At 43.4% G+C, this 22,401-nt stretch overlaps 1 protein-coding gene across 1 annotated transcript; it reads right to left on the reverse strand.

Annotated features, from left to right (window-relative positions):
* Window positions 1–8,522: 8,522 nt before the first annotated feature.
* Window positions 8,523–20,542, reverse strand: TECTB (tectorin beta). The gene is made up of 10 exons (XM_054163581.1): window positions 20,457–20,542; window positions 18,161–18,351; window positions 17,564–17,706; window positions 17,410–17,482; window positions 14,807–14,910; window positions 14,645–14,728; window positions 13,669–13,831; window positions 10,929–10,998; window positions 9,520–9,552; window positions 8,523–8,629 (listed from the first exon to the last, which is right to left on the reverse strand). The coding sequence occupies exons 1-10, from the start codon at window positions 20,530–20,532 to the stop codon at window positions 8,523–8,525; spliced, it is 1,044 nt and encodes a 347-aa protein (XP_054019556.1). The 5' UTR covers window positions 20,533–20,542.
* Window positions 20,543–22,401: the final 1,859 nt, after the last annotated feature.

Here is a 22,401-nt window from a genome sequence, read left to right on the forward strand (position 1 = left end):
GGCTGCTGAGCGGAGGAGAGAGTTGTGACATGAGAACAGAGCTATACATCCCAGGCAGGCTGGTTTTGGTGCCTGTCTCCCTCGGCCAGTGCTTTCTGTTTCTTTTGAACATGCACAAGCACAACGCACCTTTGGAAAGTGATGTAGTTACTCCATCTGTCTCAAGTCCCACTAAAGTCCCCTTGGTTCCAGCAAAAAAAAAAAAGCCAGTATGAGGGTCAGGAAAGCAAGTCTTATCCTGAAAACTGCTCTAATGCCTTCTTGGGCTTTGCTGGGAGCTGAAGAGTATTCAAGGTGCACAGATGCCTCAGCCAAATCGCCTCCCAGTAAATACAGTAGTGTATCTCCCTGCTTACTAACGATGTCACCCTTCATCATTGAAGCTCTGTAATAAATATTCTGGTAAATATTATACAAGATTGAGAAATATTTTGATAAATATTCCATGAGATTATAGAAATAACCTAAGCTTATTAGTAATTATGTTATTGTATTTCTAATGTTAGATGGAGATCCTATCACTGATTAGAAGCTCTGTTATCCAAAAGTGACCACATGCACCCATCCAAATCCCCCTCACTTCCACCATGCCCAAAATTTAAAGCAGTTCAGCAAAACAGCATGACAGTTTTATATCTGTTTTAGCAACCATGGTCACTCTTTCTCTCCAGTGTATCACAGCACTCACATGATATCCTCTTGTCTGTCCTCTGCATATTTGAACAGCAATTTCTTTTTATTTGAAATCCTTACTTGTGTAGGTTCTTGCATTAATTCCTTAATAGTTCTCTGGTGGCATACAATCCTCAGCCTGGAAGCTTTCCTAAGTGGGGAGATGGAACCCTTTATAGGAATCACAGAATCACAGAATCAGCCAGGTTGGAAAAGATCTCCATGATCATCAAGTCACCTGACCCTAACTAATCAACTAGACCATGGGACTAGCTGCCTCATCCAGTCTTTTCACATCCCTTTTCTTGTTATGTGCAATTTCAATCTATTATGCACAATACTGAAATGAGAATAGCCATATGGGGACTTGGGATCATGATGAATCATGCTAGCTGTGTTCAGAGATGATAAGAGAAACAAGGACTCATCCTTACAGCCATCCAGTGTGTGTGGAGGAGTGCAGTGCAAGGATCATCACCGCGTTAAGAGCTTGTTGGGATGAAAATACAGAGCAGAGACTAATTTTCTTCTCTGGGAAAAAGTGGTCAATAGAAGCAAGCCATGAAGGGTGAATTTTACTCGCTTGTGGAAGGCTTATTACCACAAATAGGTTGTACTTTTCAACTGACAGATATCAAAAGTGTTTTGTAGACTGTGTGAAATGTGCGGTTAGTTGTTTGCTCACCATTCAGATGCAGTTGTTGTAGAGAAGGGAAATAGCAGCGGATGAATGACAATATTTGGTGGTTTAGAGCAAGGAATGAAGACTATCAATATCCCTTTGAAACCATATGTCATGTTAATTAAGTAACTAGTAAGTTTTACCTCTTCCTTTAATACAGACAGTGGTGACTTCAGGCACCGTGGGTGATAGAGCGCCTCCTGTATAGTTTTCTGTGTTTGTGGTCAATACTCCCCCTACTAATTTCACATGTTTATCTAGTCTCTTCTTGAAGCAAAATAGGCCATATTAATCTTGCTACATACAAAAAAGCCTCAAAATAAGCAAAAAGATAAACTACACAACAGTGCCTCATCCTTTGAAGTTGTGCTTACTCTTACTATAAAGTAGATACCTCTGCTCTCCCCCCCCCTGCACCCACTTCTCTCAGGTAATTGCATTTTATTTCTCTCACTATCTCACTATTTTACTATATACTATTCTGTGATAGAATTTGTCCAGGATGCAAAGCTCTGTCTTGCAAGATAGCTGTAGGTTACAATAGTTGTTATGGGGGACCCTAAGATTCACCGTGCACAAGGTGACTTCTGTCAAAGGGAGGCATTTGAATTAGACAAACCTTTGTTCTGCCCCAGTGAGGCAAGAGTTAAATTATGCCAGAGGAGAAAATTCTTTTCTTTCAAAATTATTTCTCCTTGCAGCAAATTACCCTTGAAACTAGCATGAGAGATGACTACATAATTTGCAGTGCATATAGATTCTGCAGAGACATGTTAGGAGGACCCAAGCATGATCAAACTGCAGCACCTTGTGAAAAGGCTTGGAATGTGGAAGAGACAAGTTGCTCCTTTCCTTGCCATGAAATCCAGCCACCAGGAGGAAACTCCTGGAATCTGAAACTATACACCGGTGTTGCTTGGCATCAGATGATAAACAAATGTAACCTTGTTGTATATGTAACCTGTAGGTACATTAAGATCTTGTAGAATATGATGAGCAAACTGGAACAATATGTTGGAAGGACCAGTGCAGTTGGTGGCAAAATTTGTTGTCACTGTTGCCTGAGTTTTTTGACTGACATTCTGCAAATGTGTTGGTGATCAAAGTGTTGCTCTAACATTCCTGACATTAAAAAGTGAAAGCCAATGGAGGATGCAAGTTAACATCACAATCAGGGGAAGAAATAGAAAGGCAATAGTGGTCAGAATAATGGGCAGTGATCTCCATGATGTCTATTAATCTCTTTCCTTGATGTTAGGAAGGGGTTCTTCACCATGAGGGTGGTGAGACACTGGAACAGGTTGCCCAGGGAGGTGGCAGAAGCCTCAGCCCTGACAGGCTGGATGTGAAGTGTGAGGTGTCCTTGCCCATAGCAGGGGGGTTGGAACTAGATGATCCTTGAGGTCCCTTTCAACCCTAACAATTCTATGATTCTGTGATTCCTACTGAAGTTTTGGAAAATGCTTTCAGTAACTTCTGCCTATCTCCAAAACAAATCAGGACAAATGAAGTGGATAAAAAGAAACAGTGGACACAAAATAAATGAACACTTTTTTTCCTACTTCCCTGCTTCACTGGAGAGAGTGGCTCAGTGCTTGGTGGAGCTGCAACTTCTGTGCTCTCACCTCCTCCCTTCAAGTGGTCTGTTTCTGGGGTGACCTCTACAGTCTCTTCCGTACCATCCTTAAAACACATGATGTCTGGCATATCTGGATATTGAGCAAAAAGTCATGGAACAGCAAATACGTTTTCATGACTCTCCTGCTGACCTTGGAGAGGGACCCCTTGCTAGAATAACTTGGAAGGCAGGTTAGTAGCAAATAATCTAGTCATGGGGGTGAGGATGGAAGTTGATTTCCCCATCTGCCAAAGAAGGTTGTGAAGTGGTTGAAATCTCTCCTAGGGGGAAAAAAAAGAATAACATTTCTCTTTTTTCCTGTGAAGGGCCATTGATATAGTAACTCTGGAACCTTTTTTTTTCTTTCTCTTTGCTTTTCTTTATGTTTTGGAAAATAGTCACTGCAGGATTAAAGGTTCACATTTACTTGCATCTTGCACCCTGCATCAAGGATATGCAGTAAGAATAGTTTTGCTCTTTTGATTGATAAAGTAGAACTCCCAGGTGATGTTTTTATGGTGGCTAGCAGCCCATCCATTCACAGTGGGATCAACCACACTGAAGAAATCATAGAATCATAGAATGGTTTGGGTTGGAAAGGACCTTAAAGATCATGTAGTTCCAACCTTTCTGCCCTGGGTAGGGACACCTTCCCACTAGATCAGGTTGCTCAAGGCCCTGTCCAACCTTGAACACTTCCAGGGACAGGGCATCCACAACTTCCCTGGGCAGCCTGTTCGTCTCACCACCCTCACTGTAAAGCGTTTCTTTCTAATATCCAGTCTAAATCTCCCCTCTTCCAGATTAAAGCCATTCCCTCTTGTCCTATCACTTGTAAACAGTCCCTCCCCAGCTTTCTTATAGCCCCCTTTCACGTACTAGAAGGCTGCTATGAAGTTTCCTTGGAGCCTTCTCTACTCCACTCTGAACAGGGCCAACTATTATAGGTATTGTGTCTGTGAAATTTCTGAGCGTTGTGATTACTTTGGAGATAGGCCACGTAACCAGAGAGAAGCTGGGACTGCATTATTTGCCTTCACACAGGTAAACACCCCAGAGCCTGGCTGGTTGTGAGCTAGGAGTGGAGGTCTGGGTACATCAGAGGGTAAGGATTGCCACCCACTGAGGCATGCTGGCGCACCTATCACAAGTGTGAGGTAAAACCTGTTGGTCTAGACTTCCTTCCAGGCAAATGAACTTTGAGTTTTGTCTCGTGTGTGCTATGGGTGCTGGTGATTTGTTACTGCGTGTCACCAGGAACGTAGTAAATTGTGCATCAGAACTCTTTTTTGTTTTGATCTTCTGTATAAATGGAATTTCTCTTCCCAATGCAGATCAAATCAATTAAAAATTTGCAGTTTTTCTCCAGTCACAATTCATCCTCAGAAGTGTCAGATCTGGCTACATATTTTTTCTTGATGACTTTTTCTGTTTTTCCAGTACCCTTCCCCTCTACTGGAATGGGTGCCAATCTGCCTTGCCTCCCTGCTGTGACTCGTTCATGTCATTCTTCTGTCTCCTTTTTTCTGTTTGTAAAGGGAGGTTAAATCTTCCAACTTAGTTACTGGATTTAGAATACTTGGAGGTATTCACTAAAAGATGCCAGGACAGAATTGTTGGACATAGACAATGTCCAGTGCTCAGAATGTTTTATCAGGGCCCCTTCCCTGGAGATATTCATGGTAAGGCTCAAGGAGGCCCTGGGCAACCTGATCTAGTTGGAGATGTCTCTTCTGGCTGCAGGGAGGTCAGACTAGATGACCTTTGGAGGTCCCTTCCAGCCTGGACCATTCTATGATTCTGTGATTAATCACCATGTAAATTTCTAGTGCTGTGCAAACATTTTGCAGCAATAAGACCTCTGCTTTAGTGGTAGACCTCGTCTTTCATGCTGACACCAAGCTTTCTCCACTTCCTGTCATACAGAACTGCATCATTTGGACTCTGCTGAATGCAATTTAAACCTGCAAGTTCTTCTCCAAACATATTTCAGGGCCATGTTACTGACAAGAATTATTATTTATTTCTCTGTAGCCCCTGGACTTGGCCTGTGCAGGGCCACAGTGATATGCTGCATGAAAGGACTGTGGAGTCCAATCTGTCAATAGCTATTTTTCCCTCTGCACCTGTGAGTGACAGATGCCCTTTGGATGGAGATAACTTGAAATGATTTGATGTTCAAAACAGAGTGAAGAAGTTCATTCCTAAAACAGGCTATGTACTTCTGTGATGTGTTTTGTATGTGTCAAGTCATGGCTCTTGCGATACTATTCTGAGATGAGTAGGGTTTTCCCTTGTTCCTGACAAAATGTCATGGATTTACAGACTAAAGAGATGAAGTTGGTGTTCAGGATTAAGGTAGGGGTTTCTATACATGCTATCTGGCTCTGAGACATTGCCTGTGTTTAATTGTGTACTATATTGCTAATTGTGGTAGTGTATGCAGTGTGCTACTGCGTTGAGGTCCTTCTATAGAAAGGTGTGCAGCCCTGATGTAGCTTTCACTCTTTTCAGAGGTGAGCTCACAAGGGATGCACTAGGTGGCTATAACAAGTCAGACTTTGTCTGGCATCTCTGCAGCACAATCGATTGCATGTCCTCTCATAACCAGCTACTGACGATTCATTCTCAAGTTTGAATTTGAAATCATGGGAACACAGCACAGGATATAATACATAATGCCTGGCTATAATGAATTCTTGGCAGTCTCAGACCTTGCTCCTTCTTCCTCACTATTGGACCTGGGGTAGCAGGAGGGGAAGGAATTGCAGCACCACAGCATTTCTTGTTTGGGAACACAAAATACAGAGCATCAAGGATGGAAAATGCCAGTTTGTATATGTGGCATGCTTGCTGGGTTGTACTTCTGAGGATTTTGTGTTAGATCCAACTGACTCTTTCATTAGAAATTTCTGACAGGCCTTCTTAATCGTTATTTGCATCCACAGTGACTGTCAAAGGTTGCTCAGGTTAATAGTGTTTACCATTTGCAAGTGAGAAGTGACCTATATTTAGTGAACAAAACATTGTGTAAATGTGTGTCACTGTACTAACAATATTGTGCTGCAACCTGTAGTGTTATCATCTTGACACCTGTATGTCTTCATTTCTTCCCTACTTCTCTTGCCATGAGCTCAGTGACCTTGTGCATCACCATTGCAATATCAAACTATGTGAAGGGAAGCACGTAAAAAACTCAGGCCTCGTAGAAGTTTGTCCAAATGGGAAGAGGAATTGAGACCAAACCAAAATGTAATCTTTGGGGAAATGAAAGTTGTCCTCTAAACACATTACCTGCATCCTCTGTAACTAAACTTCCTTTCCATATGTTTCCATGACTGTCCCAGAGTTGGACTTCAAGATGCAGAGATCAAGGTGAGCATCTTCATGCCCTACCAGCTGAAAAAGATCCACCGTACAGTGCATCTAAAATGAAGCCTGCCAAGCTTCATCTTGTGCTCAAATCTTTTGCAATCATAAACAGCATTTAGTACAATAAATAGCAATAAGCCATATATGTTGGGGAAAACAAAGGTAAATGATAGTCCATATTGTTTAAGTAAGCTATTTAGAATGGACAGCTTGTGCTTTCTTAAGGAACAGGCCTTCTGGAGCTAAAATCTGTTCATATATTGCTCCAAGGACCTCTGGGAGCTGTTTTTCAGTTGTGTTTTGTTTGGGGTTTTTTTGCAGTAAACCACTTCTGGGCTGAAGGGAGATAATGATCCAGACAAGAATTGGTAATAGGACTTTGCCCATCCTGTTTCTACAGCTCGGCATGAGCCCCACTCGGTGCAGTAACACATACACGAGATATGTGTGGCCAGAGGCTCCATCCCACGGGAGGCAGGGAGGTGGCCTGGGAATGCACAGGCACACTTCACAGCCGCTGCAATGCTGTATGATTTGTTCCAAAGCAACATTTATTGCATAATCAGGAAGAAAATTAATCAGGCTACCAAAGAAACTCAGTTCAAGGCATTCTGCACAAAGGAGCCATGATAGGAGAGCAGGGACTGTCTCAAAGACAAAGCAAAAGAAACAGGCTTTGGAGAAGAAGCCACTGATCTCATCTGGCAAGGACAAGAATTTGAAGAGGTACAGCCACTTGGCAGGTGTTGAATCTTGGGGTGTTAGTTGGAGGAGAGAAGGGGAAAGGGAGGCAAATCAGGGGGAAAAAACAACCCTGCAGGGTCATTATCTCTGATCAAAACGCTCTATGGTGCTTTAGAAACTCACACCACTAAAAAATACTTGGAAGTGCCAGGTCTTCTAACGCTGGTCTGTCAGAATCTGACAATTCTGTCAAGAGAGTGCCCTCTGTTGGATGCAATGGCTAAATGCATGCCAGCACAACTGCAGCTCGTCAGGCTGGCTGCTATTATTTCAGCTTTTGAACAGCTCTGTTTTTCTTAGTTACATATAAATACTTAAGGACTGAGGTTACACTGAGAGGAGCAAATAGAGTCCACGGGAAGGGGGGATCTGTGTGTGTCTAAAAACTGTGGCTGTAATGTGTGACTGTTCTAGCCATATATGATCTCAATATCAATGAAGTTTCAAAAAGGAGCTTACAGTTCCTCTCCACAAACAATAGCAAAAATGTCTATAATGTACTTAATCTGCAGTATGTGAAGACACAGCTACATCCACTGTGTTCATTAACATGAGGTGTAACAGCTGCAGTCATTCTTCTCTCTTTCACATTTAGGAGCCTGGCAGTTTCACGGAAAAGGCCTAGCAATTTTTCTTACACTTTCAAGAGTTTTGTTCAATATTGCTTTAGTAATTATTTAGTAAAGAACCTACCACTACTGATGCATGGAAATTCAGGTTCTGCTCATTAGAAACCACAGTTTCCCTTTCTAGTGATTTCTTAGAATAGAATAGAATAGAATAGAATAGAATAGAATAGAATAGAATTAACTAGGTTGGAAAAGAACTTCAACATCATTGAGACCAACCTATCATCCAACACCATCTAATCAACTAAACCATGGCACCAAGCACCCCATCCAGTCTCTTCTCAAACACTTCCAGTGATGGTGACTCCACCACCTCCCTGGGCAGCCCGTGCCAATGGTCAATCACTCTTCCGTGAAGAACTTCTTCCTAACATCCCGCCTGAACCTCCCCTGGTGCAGCTTGAGACTGTGTCCTCTTGTTCTGTTGGTGGTTACCTGAGAGAAGAGACCAACCCCCATCTGACTACAACCTCCCTTCAGGTATTTGTAGACAGCAATAAGGTCTCCTCTGAGCCTTCAAGCTGTTGTATCTGACACCACCTATGTCTTCAAGGAAGTGTAAGGCTCATTAGCTTGCTTTTCAACCTCAGATGTACTTAATTTGCAGCTCTCCAGCAGTCAGTTTCTCCTGTCAGCAAGAGACCGTGCTCGTAATAGTGTTCTACCTTATGCAGCATGTGTCATACTCTGCTTAAGCCAATGAATTGTTACTGGCAATGCTGAAAAGCCATGCAGTTAATTCTGAGGACCTTCTAACTATTGCTACATGAAAAGCATCCTTTTCTCCCATCCTTGATGTGCTAGGTTAGTTTTCATCTTGTTCAAAGGCTTCAAAGATCAAGCTAGGACCTTGCAAGACCAGGGCTGGAGGGGAGTTAGGTATCAGACTGAGACTGACAGCTAAGGGGGACCCTGAAGGTGAATTTGGCATTGAAAAATGCTGAATTTGCATATGCCTATGTTCCTTACAGAAACAAGTACTGTTGGCAGCAAAACTCTTTAAAAGGAGGCATCAGTATGATACATAACCCTTGGGATTTCTCTAGTTTAAATGCCTGTAGAGACTGAGGAGAGGCAAATCTGCTGTGGTATTCTCCAATATTCAAGGCACAAAGCTCATGGAATGTTTTATTTATCTGGCAAAATGGAGCACAAGGTATTGTCAAGGCTGTAATTTTTCCTCTGTAAAATAAACATCTTTAGTAAGGAAGTCCAGGTCCAAACAGGATTGGGAAAAGTGAAGAAACACAGCTGGGCTGTGCTTTATAATAAAACAGCACGAAATCCAATTGCAAAGAGTAGGTGGAAGATGATATCTGCAAGAGAAACACATGCTAAATGTGAGTGCTTCCCTGTCAGCTGCCTTTCACGTTCTCTTCCCAACCCACTCCATGAATGCAACAAAATGCCCCTAATGTGGCTCTGTCACCATATCAGATTTTAACAAATAGGCTTTCAAGGGCTTTTTTCAAACCCTCTCCAAGCAGGAATGCTTTCAGACATCTCTGTTAACCCAGTGAAACGTGCCTGTGCCCTTTTTGGGGAAGAGGGCCTGAAAATAAGGGAATGTAATGTTCAGCATTGAAAGTTATGGGTATGATTTTATTGTTCACATGTGCCAACAGGAGGAAAACAAAGTGCATAACGTTGAGAAATTAAGTTTTGGTTTCAAACATTTCCCCCTTTTGCCAAGTTTGCTCGATTTGTCAGCTCGCTCTTTGAGCTACGAATTTGATGCTGACAGAGTCACTCAAAATCCATATTTGAAATGGATGTTTTCATTGTGGTACTTTGCTATTTACCTGAGTGTGTGCAAAATCTGGATAAACCTTTGCCTGTATAAAAGAAGAGAAAAAGATAACATTGGGATGGCATGCTTAAGATAGGGCAAAGTACAGCAGTGTGCTTTGTATAAAGCAGGGCAGATAACATCTGCCACATTTTGAAATTCTGGATATTTTTTTCCCTCCTGGATCTGCTGTCTGAAGTTATTAAAGGATCCTCAGTTCTTTCATCTCCTAAAATGGATGAGGCTTTAGTGGTGCAACATAGTGAATTGTAAAAATGCTGTCCTGTGTGTGCTTGTAATTTTAAACTGGCTATCAAGCTCATGTAGGTGTACCTGATAAACGAATATAAAGAGCTCTAGTGAGAATTTTAGGCATGTCTTGTTCCAAGAACCTGTTTCAAAATGTGCTGGATCTGCAGAATTAGATCAGCTCAGGGAAATATTTCTGGTGCCTGCAGGAGGCAGCACTTAGAGGAAAGAAGCCTTGTCTATAATGAGAAAACCTGTTTGCAGTTAATTTGCATATCGGGACAGATGGGCAGGAAGAGTTCATCTATCAGAGTTATGGGTATGCTGAAGTACCAGCCCACAGTGTGAAGAAAAGCTGCTGCTCCTAAGCTTGAGCCCTGTACCACTCATGTGCAAATGATCAGAACTTGTCTGGGCTGTTCCTGAGGGCAGGTGAGCAGAGTCTACATTGCTGAGTTGGTGTGTAAGTGGTTTGGCCATTTATTGTTAACACCAGATGGGTGCCTTTGCTCACTGTGTTAATGAGGAGAGTTTCACTCAGCTATTCATAGAATCAGTCAGGGTTGGAAGGGACCACAAGAAGCATCTAGTTCCAACCCCCCTGCCATGGGCAGGGACACCCCACACTAGATCAGGCCGGCCAGAGCCTCATCCAGCCTGGTCTTAAACACCTCCAGGGTCGGGGCCTCAACCACCCATGGGACAACCCATTCCAGGGCTTCACCACTCTCATTGTGAAGAACTTCCTCCTCACATCCAGCCTGAATCTCCCCGCCTCCAGCTTCATTCCATTCCCCCTAGTCCTATCACTACCTGAGATCCTGAGAAGTCCCTCCCCAGCCTTCTTGTAGGCCCCCTTCAGATACTGGAAGGCCACAATTAGGTCACCTGGGAGCCTTCTCTTCTCCAGACTGAACAGCCCCAACTCTTTCAGTCTGTCCTCATAGGAGACGTGCTCCAGCCCTCTGATCATCCTTGTGGCCCTATTACGCTGCCACAGTCCAGAGCCTGGAGGAAACCAACTTCTGCTCAACAGTTCTGCTGCCATGGGGTAAAAGGGCTCTAGCAGAAGGCTTTGGTTCCCTTTGGTTGCTCCTGTGCTGTGAGCTACTGGTGGCTTCCAACTTCATTAATTCCCAAAGGGAGAAGCACCCCAGAAACCAAATCACTTACTGCGTACAGAGATCTCTGCCACTAAAACACCTCCAGTTTGTTCCATGTGCTGTTTTCTTTTGTCACACATCTGAAGAGATCAGACAGAAAGCCACATATACCAAAACAATTACAAATAATTTAAAAGATAAATAAATCCAAACTCAGTTCTGACATTTCCAACCAAGAAAATTAAATCTGTGTCAGCATTGCTGCATATTTTCTAAGGGATTTTTCCCCCCTGTATTATTGGATTTCTGTACAGTGCTTTTTCAGAGGATTTTGGTGTGCCATAGCCCTTAGAGGGACTGTCAGTGCAAAGTGGTTTTTTCCTTTGTGATACATCAGATGAGTGTCTGCTTGCTAATCACAGGTCCTCCTGGGCTGCCCTTTTCACCCTGCCTTAAACAAAACTCCTGTCAAGAAAGAAAGGGTGAGCTGAGCTCCATCTATTTAACCTGTGACCTCTGTGAAGACTTCTGTTGTTGTTTATTGCTAATTGTAAGTGTTGCCCAGTGGGTAGAAACAGGAAACACCAAATCCCTTCCATATAGATCATTTCATGTCCAGTACTAATGATGCTGTCACAGCTGACAAGGGCTGGATAGGAGGCAATGTTTTACAGATTAAAGGTCCTTGTCTGTCCCCTGACCTTTGCAGATCCCCAGCTGTGGGCTTTTCATTTTACAAACTCAGTGTGTGGTAATTCTTGTTATGAGTTGCTTGTAAGCATAGAGCTCCAGCTTGGTTCAACGTTAATTGCAACAGACCACCAGCTGCATTTTTGGGTTGGAAGTGGACTCTAGGGATGTCAGCCTGAGCGAGCAATTATGCTGCATTGGAGGGTCAGGAGGGAATTCCACCCTGTGCCCGAAAGGATGGTGTAGATGTTTGGCAGTACTGTCAGAAAGACAGCTACAGAATACTGGCTTTTGTTTTCATTCAACCCTGGGCTGTGGCTGGATAAAAAGTTGAAGTAATCTTTGAAAGCAAACAGCAAATGTAAGCCTGAAGGGGTTTGGTTTTATTTGGTTTGTTTGGCCTTTGAAACTCAAAATTTCTAGCAAGCTGTTCTTGTCAGCCCTGCAGGTTGTGCACAAGCCAATGGCCCCTGCTTAGTTCTGAGGCTGGGTAGTAAATTGCTATCTTAATTTATCTCTTCAGCAGAGAAAGGGTTTAGAAAGAAGAGTTGATTTCACTGGGAGTGAGGCTTTCTCTTCTCCAGCAAGAAATACTTGTTGCTGAAATGACAGTATGCCAACCAAGGAATATTTTGGGCTTTTATTTCAGGTTTAATAAAGTTTGAGTTAATTTTATAGCAATGAGACATTCATTGCATGAAAGAAAGAATAGCTAAGCTCTGGCTTAACAAAGGAGAGAGAGAGAGAACATTTTAAAGAAAGGAACTTTAGTAACCCTCACTCTTGCATCACTTGGTGCAAACAGCGCACACCTCCCCATGCCTCTACGGCACCCGCCTAATGTCACAGAAACCCACTCTTTGACCTCAGTTCCTTCTCCAGGGATAATTGGTTTCATGCAGAATAGGATGGCTGAAGAGCAGTAACTTACTGCAGCACTGCAGGATAGTAGAATGGACCTTCACTGGGAAAGGGGAGTCTGAGGTTCTATTTGACAAGCAGTGAGCTTTAAGCCAGGTTCTCCTGAAGCCCTCAGGGTACCCTCAGCACCCAGATATTTAGTAAAATGGAAAAGCTCTAGTTTATCTGTCTTTTTCAGGCTTGTGTTTAACAGTGGCTGTTTGTCAAGCAGGGCTGTAGTCTGGTGTATCGATGAGAACCGAGTTTTTCAATGGCTACCTTATTTCTCAATATGTTTAAACAAGTTGCCCAATATTGCATCCAGTGCCTGTGGCCATGACAAGGGTCAGGGGGCATGACTGGCCACTGCATTCATGTATGGTTGTGCTTCTGACACTGTCTCTGCCCTCGACATCCTGTCTAAATTTAGCACTGTTTGCTTTGCTGGGAGAGAGGCTTACAGAATACAGAATACAGAATGAACCAGTTTGGAAAAGACCTTCAAGATCATCAAGTCCAACCTATCACCCAATACCATCTAATTAACTAAACCATGGCACTAAGTGCCTCATCCAGTATGTTTTTAAATGCTTCCAGTGATGGTGACTCCACCACCTCTCTGGGCAGCCCATTCCAATGGCCAATCACTCTGTCTGTGAAGAACTTCTTCCTCACATCCAGCAGCCAAACCTCCCCTGGTGCAGCTTGAGACTGTGTCCTTTTATTCTGTCACAGGTTGTCGAGGAGAAGAGACCGACCTCACCTGGCTACAACCTCCCTTCAGGTAGTTGTAGACAGCAATAAGGTCTCCCCTGAGCCTCCTCTTCTCCAGGCTAAACAACCCCAGCTCCCTCAGCCTCTCCTCACAGGGCTGTGCTCCAAACCCCTCCCCAGCTTTGTTGCCCTTCTCTGGACACATTCCAGCAACTCAACATCTTTCCTAAACTGAGAGGCCCAGAACTGGACACAGTACTCAAGGTGTGACCTAACCAGTGCTGAGTACAGGGGCAGAATGACCTCCCTGCTCCTGCTGGCCACACTATTCCTGATGCTGGCCAGGATGCCATTGGCCTTCTTAGCCAGCTGGGCACACTGCTGGCTCATGTTCAGCCTACTGTCAACCAGTAGCCCCAGGTCCTTTTCTGCCTGGCCACTCTCCAGCCACTCTGACCCCAGCCTGTAGCTCTGCATGGGGTTGTTGTGGCCAATGTGTTACTTACCACTGGGCAGGAGAACTTCTCGCTGTCACAGACATGTGTCTCACAGTGCAGCCAGACCTTGGAAAGCTTGGGGATGTTACGGAAGCGGAAAGCATTGAACTGGAATGTCGCCCGGTTCGTTTTCCCGTTCTCGTGCACGAGGATGGAGCTGTCCGAGGCACACCTGTGTTGTGCATGGAGACAAGTGTCAGAGCCTGCCTGGCTTCAGTGAAACGTCTCCCGAGGTCATAGACTGATCAATGCGTTTGCCATGCTGTGGAACAGCTTCTCTAGAGCTCCCTCACTGCCCACCCCCCCAGCTTTCTGTCAAGAAGGCCAATGGCATTCTGGCCTGTATTAGGAATAGTGTGGCCAGCAGGAGCAGGGAGGTCATTGTGCCCCTGTACTCTGCATTGGTTAGGCCACACCTTGAGTACTGTGTCCAGTTCTGGGCCCCTCAGTTTAAGAAGGACATTGAAACACTTGAACGTGTCCAAAGAAGGGCAACAAGGCTGGGGAGAGGCCTTGAGCACAGCCCTATGAGGAGAGGCTGAGGGAGCTGGGATTGTTTAGCCTGGAGAAGAGAAGAATCAGGGGTGACCTCATTGCCCTCTACAACTACCTGAAAGGTGGTTGTAGACAGGAAGGGGTTGGTCTCTTCTCCCATGCAACCAGAACCAGAACAAGGGGACACATTCTCAAGCTGTGCCAGGGGAAGTTTAGACTCGAAGTGAGGAAAAAGTTCTTCACTGAGCGAGTCATTCGTCATTGGAATGGGCTGCCCAGGGAGGTGGTGGAGTCACCATCCCTGGAGGGGTTCAAGGGGAGATTGGACATGGCATTTGGTGCCGTGGTCTAGTCATGAGGTCTGTTGGGACAGGTTGGACTTGATGATCCTTGGGGTCTCTTCCAACCTTAGTTATACTGTGATACTGTGATACTGTGATCCTCAGGACTGGGCTGCGGAGAGGTGCTTCTGGGTCCCACCGGTACCTACCCCTTGGTGATCAGAGGCCAGTGGATCTGGTAGAAATACTCGGAGGAGGGAGTTGCCCAGCAGTTGTTGAGAACAACTTTGAACCTGGGGAGAGACAAATTCAGATTACCCAGAAATGTCCTGATTGCCTGTTTATTAATTCTCATTCCTACATTTGCTTACCTGTCGCTTAAGCCCTTAGCTTCCACTCCAGCGAATATGTCAGAGCCAATTTCTGATGTTTCGACAACGAAAGGAGCTTCTTTTATGCTTGAAAACTTGGCATTCTTTGAGAGGCAAAGGGAAAGACACCTTACTGGTAACATGCAAAGCAAAGGCACGTGGCAACTTCAGACAGCTCTGGGGGGATGGACTCCCAAAGTCTGGGCTCCCATGACCTGCAAGCTCCAAATTCTACACCTGTTAGCAGGACTCTTACAAGCTCAGGATGGCATTTAAAAATCTTCTTGCTCATATTTGGTTTATAATGTTAACAAATGACAGAATTTGATTATATTTGTCTTGTGGTATATATTAGCACAAGGGTGGAAAGCAAGCTTCCTGCTGCTTCTGGTACACCAGAGGTGTTGGGGCAGGCTGGTGAGAGTGAGAAATTGGAGATGTCTGCATGGAATGGGAATGAGACTGGAGGTGGCCACATGTCAGGGAAAAGGAATAAAGACAAGCAGAAATCACATGCCTTTACCCAAAGCTTCAGCACTCTGCCATTGATACTTGTGGTGGCCAGCAGGGTGAGAGCTGAGGGGGGCACAACTGTGCAGAAAGAGCTCTGCCAGCTATAGTCATTCATCCAGTAAAAAGCCAGCCTGCTCAAAATAGTGCAGTGCATGGTGCCCAGGATAAAAACCAAACCAAACAAACAAAACCCAACAAACCTAAATTAGAAATACACTGACGTATCTACCTTAAATCCTGCTGCTTTTTATTGCCTAAGATCGTAATGAAGCTAGCACCAGAAGCATATAGAGTAGCATGTTTAGTCATAGCATTGCTTTACTTACTTAAATGTACACAGCAGGATTCAGATCTGTGTAGCTCTGGAGCTGTTAGACAATCTTTCCCTGCTGTGGTGTTCAGTTCTCTGGTACTGATTTTCTTACGTATCTTTCCTCACTTCACAGCAAGGTGGCTGTGAGGCACTACAGTATTCCCACTGCAACATCAAGGCTGCATTCAGATTAGTGATCCATGGCTGTTAAGTGCCTTGAGAAATTCTCATTTGACCAAAGATTTCTCCCAAAGCAGAGAACCTGCAGAAGTATGGTCGCAAACCCCTTATTAGCTTGTGCTAAATTGAACCTGCTGTAATGCTGCTTTTTCCAAGCTTCATTGCTCTGGACTGGTTTAGGGCACCAGCTTGCTTTTCTTTGCATCAGATTGCAGTGCTGAAGGTCTGATTTCTCTTCAGGTCCCAGCCCCTCATGCTGCATCACAGGCAGTCCTTTGCTTTTTCTTGTGTGTCACAGACTAAAGGGCAGGTGAGAATGAAGTGTTTCCACTGGGTTACACTGCAGCTTGAGCACTGCTGCTGGATGAGGAAATGGGCACATGAAGCACCTGGAAGTGTGGCCCACCAGAAACAGAGGGCTGTGTCAGGCAGAGAGAATAGCAAGGCAAAATAGATCTTGAATTTGCATTTTATCCAGAAACAAAAGGAGAGAACATTTGTGAAGTAAACCTTTTCCCCTCAGTGAAAATGTGTTAGAACTAACAAAGGAGTGGTCTGTTAGCTTTCCAAGTTTGTTCTGTACTTGTGCTTGGTGGGAAAATGTATTAGTACAGTTCAGCCATTCCCTCCTTGGCTCCTGAGAGCCTCATGGCCATTAGAGCAAAACAGTCATTTGGCAAAAAAATGCAAAGTACCAGGGATCCACTGCTCACCATCCTTCATTTGGTTTTGGAACCATTCTGTCAGGAGCTGACAGGAACAGTGGGGTACTTCCTGGAACCTTACCAGGATGTAATACCAGTGTGCCATAGATAAAAAGACCAGAGGGGCAATGTGGCACCCACAGCCTAACAAAATGTTTAGAGATCAATTGGTGACCAAAATGCAGGGTGTGGGAGGGGAGATTTCCATCCATCCACCTTGTAGTAAATACTTACTCTACCTGGCCTATAAATTTAACACATTAATATGTTATTAGTTGTGGTTTTTCTAGCCATACTAGAATAGAGAAGCTCTTTCGGTGCTCTTGACTGTGGTTTGGTGGGAAAAAAAAGACTCCAGGATGAGGAGTTGGCTGCTCCAGCAGCACAACAGAGCTGTGTGTGGAGAAGGACATTTGAAAAGATCAGTTTGATATCCAGGAAGAATATTTTGTTAGAAACATAATTCCACTATGACCTAAGGATCTCTGGGGAACACAAAGTATCTGTCAGGTGAGGGGACCAGGAGGCAAACTGCAAAAGAAACACATGGAGCTTTGCTGTATCTATAGAGACTCTGTGGTAGCAGCAGTGGGACTACAGTCAAGTTTTTCTTTTTCTTAGATGTTCAACATGTTCCAGCATGTTGGAAATGTACCTCTTAGCAGAAAGATCTGCTTGATTTAGAGGGATTAAAAGAAAAGCTGGCATGTGTCTGCTCTGTTCAGTTTAAGTATATCCCTGTTAATAAGCAGAAAAAAGGGCCCTGCAAATCCTGTGTAATTATCTGTTCCAGGCAAGTAATGTGTAAATCAGGAGCAGCAGACTTTTTTCCCCTCCAGCCCTTGGGCTGAAATCTGTGGAAGGTGAAAAGCTGGGTGGCAAAGAGCACTTACCACATAGAAGTTGAGGGACAACTGACTCTCAAATGAACCAGAGCTGCCGTTCTTCACGTGGACAGTGGCCACCCTGGGGACAAAACAAAGTTTCAGTATGAGTGAGACGTGGTGCTGAAGAAGGAGTGAGGCAAAATCCCAGAAGAGGACATACCTTTGGTCAAAGGCAGCCTGGTTCACCAGGTAGTTGGCATTGTATGAGCAGGTGAATGAGTAATTCACTGGCTGGCTCTTCACAATTATTGAGGTGTCATTGGAGACGATGGAGTTGTAGAAGTGATAAACAGGGTTCTTGAACTGTGGTTGGCAGGACAGAGAAATGTAGGAAGTACTGAGTCTTTGAGGCATCAGGAACAGTTTTGTGCTACAAAACATGAAGACCCTATCTGGTGACAAAATGCCATCCCCAGGAAAACAGGGGTTTGTAGCTCTTTATATGCTGCACTACCTATACTGATGCCTTACTACACACATATGTATATGCATATAAAATATATATACATGTATTACACATTATATGTAATACAGGGGCAAATGGTTGACTAACACAGACTAATACTAAGCCTGGAAGTATTTTGTCTGTAGATAAAAGCACAAGTGTTTGATTTTTCCTTCTCTCTGATAATGGAGTTTGCCTCCTCATTCCATCAGTACTTAAAGCCTACTCCTACCTGAAGCAAATGCATCTCTCTCAAGAGAGCCCAGCCAACTTCCAAGGCCAGCTCAGAAATGCTGACCTTGATAGTCTTACCTCTGACTGTGTCCCACAGTAGGATTTGTTTTTAGGTGACAGGTCTGGGATTGTGAATTGGTAATACCCCGAATCATGGATCCCATTGTAGCAAATGCCTCCAAGTGCCAGCTGATTAACCTCCCATCCATAAGGACACTCTGGAATTCTGGTAATGATGGTTTTAGGATAGCAGTATACTAGAATTACATCTGAAAGGAAAACAATACCCCTAGAGTGATATGCAGTGGTGTTTTTCTTTCAAAGAGGTGGGTCTGCATACCTACGTTCAATTGGGATTAAACTTCTGTGAGTGGGGGTGTTTGCTGGAAAGTCCCCTAACATGAGCAACTTTAGCTACAGAAAACTGACCTTTGGGTTGTTAAATTCTGTCCTCTTTGGAAGAGTTTGGCCTTTGCCTTCTAATCACTGTAGAACTTCATGTAACTTTTTTATTTGTCTGGAATAGCTGCTTGAGGAGCACAGGCACTGCTGAGAAACCTGAAGTGAAAAATGGTTGCACTTCCATGTGCAGGCTGCCATGGGGGGTTGTGGAGTCTCCCTCTCTGGAGATATTCCAAACCTACCTGGATGCGTTCCTGCGTGATCTGCTCTAGGTGACCCTGCTCTGGCAGGGGGGTTGGAGTGGATGATCTTTTGAGGTTCCCTTCCAGCCCTTAAAATTCTGTGATTCTGTGAAATGTCAGATTAATTTAACTGATCTGCAGGGCTGGCTTCTGCTACGCTACCAATTCTGTGAAAACAACATTGAGGTTGTTTGTTATGCTTTAGTAGATCTGCACCTTTTTGCAGCAGCGTTAAGTCTAGGTCACAACAGCCATTCTGCCCTTTCTCTCCTTGCAGTGGCATTACAGTGCCAGCAAAACTGCATTTTCACGTTCCCAAGGTAGAACCTAAGATCTAAAAATCAACTGAGAAGCCTAGACCTTCTAATAGCAATAGTAAAAGAACTATAGTGAAATCCTAGCCCTGCTGAGAGCTATGGTTAATAGCTGTGCACTGTATTTCCAAACATGGTGACTGGTACTACAACCATGGACATTTTCTTATGCAACCTGATCTAGGTGAACCTGCTTTAGCAGAGGGGTTCGACCAGATGATCTCTGGAGGTCCCTTCCAACCCCTACCATTTTGTGATTCTGTGATCATGAGTACTGAATGCCATAACTTACAGACTGACTGCTTCATGATAGATAATTGAACATTTATCAAAGAGAATCAGGCAGTACAGATTTGAATGTCTGATGGGAATTTAAAGGCTAAATATTGACTATTGAAAATTGAGAAAGACTCCCAATCCAATTGCTACAGGCACTCTGTCTGGAATTATTCAATTGCTTCTTTTAGAGACCTTGACACTTTCATTTTTATGATAAAAGCCTCGTTTTGCAGCCTTTCCATTTCTTTTATGGAATACTCAGAGAAAGTCCCTAACAGCTCACTTCTTTGTGGCAGCCACACCTTCAGCACAGGCAGGCTGATTCTGTTTGTGTTGATGGTCAGAGTTGGAACTCTGGAGACTTCACAACTGTGAAGATTCCTGCAGTTCAGAGAAACTGCTTGTGCAAATGAAAGTGCTGAAATAAATGGCTAGAGGGCTAAAAATTTAAGATACACCATTAAATTACTAACAGTGCTCTGACACCAGTCATGCACATATGAAGCAAATCCTCTATACTGAGGTGACTTACAGCATACTTCTAAAGTACATTTCTTGATTGTGTGGTTCTACATTACATATAGGTCTAGCACCAGATCATTTGAGTTTATAGGCAGTATTCAGTTAGATTTTTTCCTTGATTTTTCTTATTCAGTTTGGCAGTGTGGTTCAGTTCAGACCAGCACATTCATGTTCAGTTCAGACCAGCACATTCATGTTCAGTTCAGACCAGCACATTCATTTCCCACAAGTCATCTGATTGCAGTCGGCAGAACTCAAGGCCAGCTTGGGCAGCAAAGATATGCTTCATCTAGTCTGTGCTACTGCAAATAATTTCTAATTGTTGTTGTCTTCTTTGTCATTTTATGCCTGAATTCTGCTTGAGCTTAAGTTCGTTGTGCAGTTAAGTATATGCCTTATTCTCTGTGGAGCTAGGACTTTAGTGGTATGTATCTACTTGACTGTGCTAGATGAAAGCAGATCAATAAAGGAAATGTAAGGATTTGCTTTCCAGAATCCACAGTTTCCCTTTCTGAAGAAAAAAACCTTTCCATTTTTAAATAGGACCCCCACACACACACACCTTGTAGCAGTTGAATTACATGAGAAGAGCATAGATGAATTAAATTATTTTACCTGCTTTATTTGGATTGCAAGGTCCTGCAAGGGCTTGAGCCAAGATGACCAGCAGATAAATAGTATGAGTCACCATTTCTTGCAGTGATCTGAGGACACAGGGAATAAAAGCTGAACCTGTCTTTAAAACTGGAAATAAAAGCAATGCATTGACTGCAGACCTGAAACTGTAGATACTGTTAAATATGTTCTTCTTAGAGAAAGAAACAAACAACATGACCGATATTCGGTATCACAACTTATCAGCATCATCAGGATAAATAGTTCCAGGACTGTTATTTCTGGGTTTCTATTGTGGCAATTTTACTATTTCAGTTTAGTGGTGGCTTTCCATTATGCTAGTTTTCTTCTGTTCTTCTCAAGAGTCTAAACCTGAAGTGCAAGTATAATCAAATGAAACTTTGGGATCTGAAAAAAGAAGAAAGATGATGCAATAACATATAGGTTGTGCTTATAGATATCATGCTGAAACTCTCCTCTGTGGTAATGGCTATCCTGATGTACATAAGCTTAACTTCACATAACTCAGTTCTGGTAAATTAGGCATTTCCTCCTTTACTGCTAAATGTATAGTTTTCAGGAAAACATATTTGCATTTCCACTTCAGGCCTCAAACTTGCAAGCTGTTTCCCACAGGGAGAAGCATGCACAGCCTGTGGGACTGGGCTGGAGTTCTCATATTTTTGCTTGTAGACATTCTTCAGTGTTTGCCCTCACATGCACATCGCTGACCAGACTGTCAGAAGTGACACCCATCATTCAGGCAAAGAAAAAAACAAAACCCAAACCTTCCAAATTAAGTATTTCCAACAAAACAATCAATTCCCACATTCTCACTCAGTCTCTGTTTAAAAAATATGTATATGAAAAGGCTGACACAGTACATTTCAGTGACAATTTCATTTGATTATACTCACATGATTGTAATTATAATAATAGAATCATAGACTCAACAAGGTTGGAAATCATATGCATTCTACCAGAAGTTTAAGTATTGTACCTACGTGGAAGGGAAGGGGCAAAGTATTTCAGATTTTCATTCCGGTCTTACTCCAATAGCTGCGCCGTCAGCTCTTCCCAAGATGTCCTCTTTCAAATGAACCCAGCTGGTGTTATCTTCGCTTTATATAAGCAATCTTGTAAAAGGAGCCCATCTCTGGTTAAATCTCAACCTGCCAGTATTGTCCAGTGTGGGAGGGAAAAAAAACAACAGGTTGTAGAGAAGCTGTTCTCTTTCCCCAGACAGGACTGTGTTGCTGCTATTTGGTTTTTTTTTTCCTGTGGTGGCTTTTTAACAGCTCTTGAAAGTGAACAGCAGCTTGCTGAAGGTATGACACTAGCAAAAAACCAATTTGTTTGCTTTACAAGTTACTTAGGAAAATGTAGATTTTCCTGCAGAGGTGAAACCACAGCTGGGTTCTAGAATTCAGTGAACACGTATGCATAGGGATGAGACGCCTGTCTGAATGGCTTGTTGATAATGCTAACCTGTTGTGCCATGCAAATGGTTAAAAGTAATTTCAACAGATTACATGCCACCTTTGAGGCTGGCTACTTATGTTTTTTCTAAAAGTGCACAGGCATGTAATTGGAGTATGGGCAGGATCTTTCAGAAACCGAAGTATGCTATATAATTATAGTACCTACTACATGCATACAAGACTGTAACATACATTAAATATTAGACTAGAGAGTGTGTAAAATTGACTACTGCACCAAAAACTGGAACAGATTTGCTCTTCATATGACCATCAGTCATGTGGTTGCTGTATGACAGTCTGGGTCAGCTGGTAAGATTTTCTGGTGACCTGTTTCTTCCCGTTTGTGTCAGCTTTTAGTGACAGACTCATAAAAAGGACTCAAGTCCCTAGTGCCATTTCACCTGCCTGTATTAAAACTGTGGGTTGTAAACAGACTGTAAACAGTGCTGTTGAGCTACTTATGC

The sequence above is a fragment of the Dryobates pubescens genome, chromosome 8 (genome assembly GCF_014839835.1).
Source record: "Dryobates pubescens isolate bDryPub1 chromosome 8, bDryPub1.pri, whole genome shotgun sequence".
Taxonomy (NCBI): Eukaryota; Metazoa; Chordata; class Aves; order Piciformes; family Picidae; genus Dryobates; species Dryobates pubescens.

Bases quoted from the DNA above. Each gene is read 5' to 3' on its own strand.
- TECTB (XM_054163581.1), bottom strand. From the start codon at position 20,532: ATGGTGACTCATACTATTTATCTGCTGGTCATCTTGGCTCAAGCCCTT. The intron at 13,832-14,644 runs GTAGGTACCGGT...TGCACAACACAG, and splicing joins TGGCCTCTGATCACCAAGGG to GTGTGCCTCGGACAGCTCCA. The intron at 8,630-9,519 runs GTAAATAGCAAA...ATTCACCTTCAG, and splicing joins CAGATTTTGCACACACTCAG to GGTCCCCCTTAGCTGTCAGT.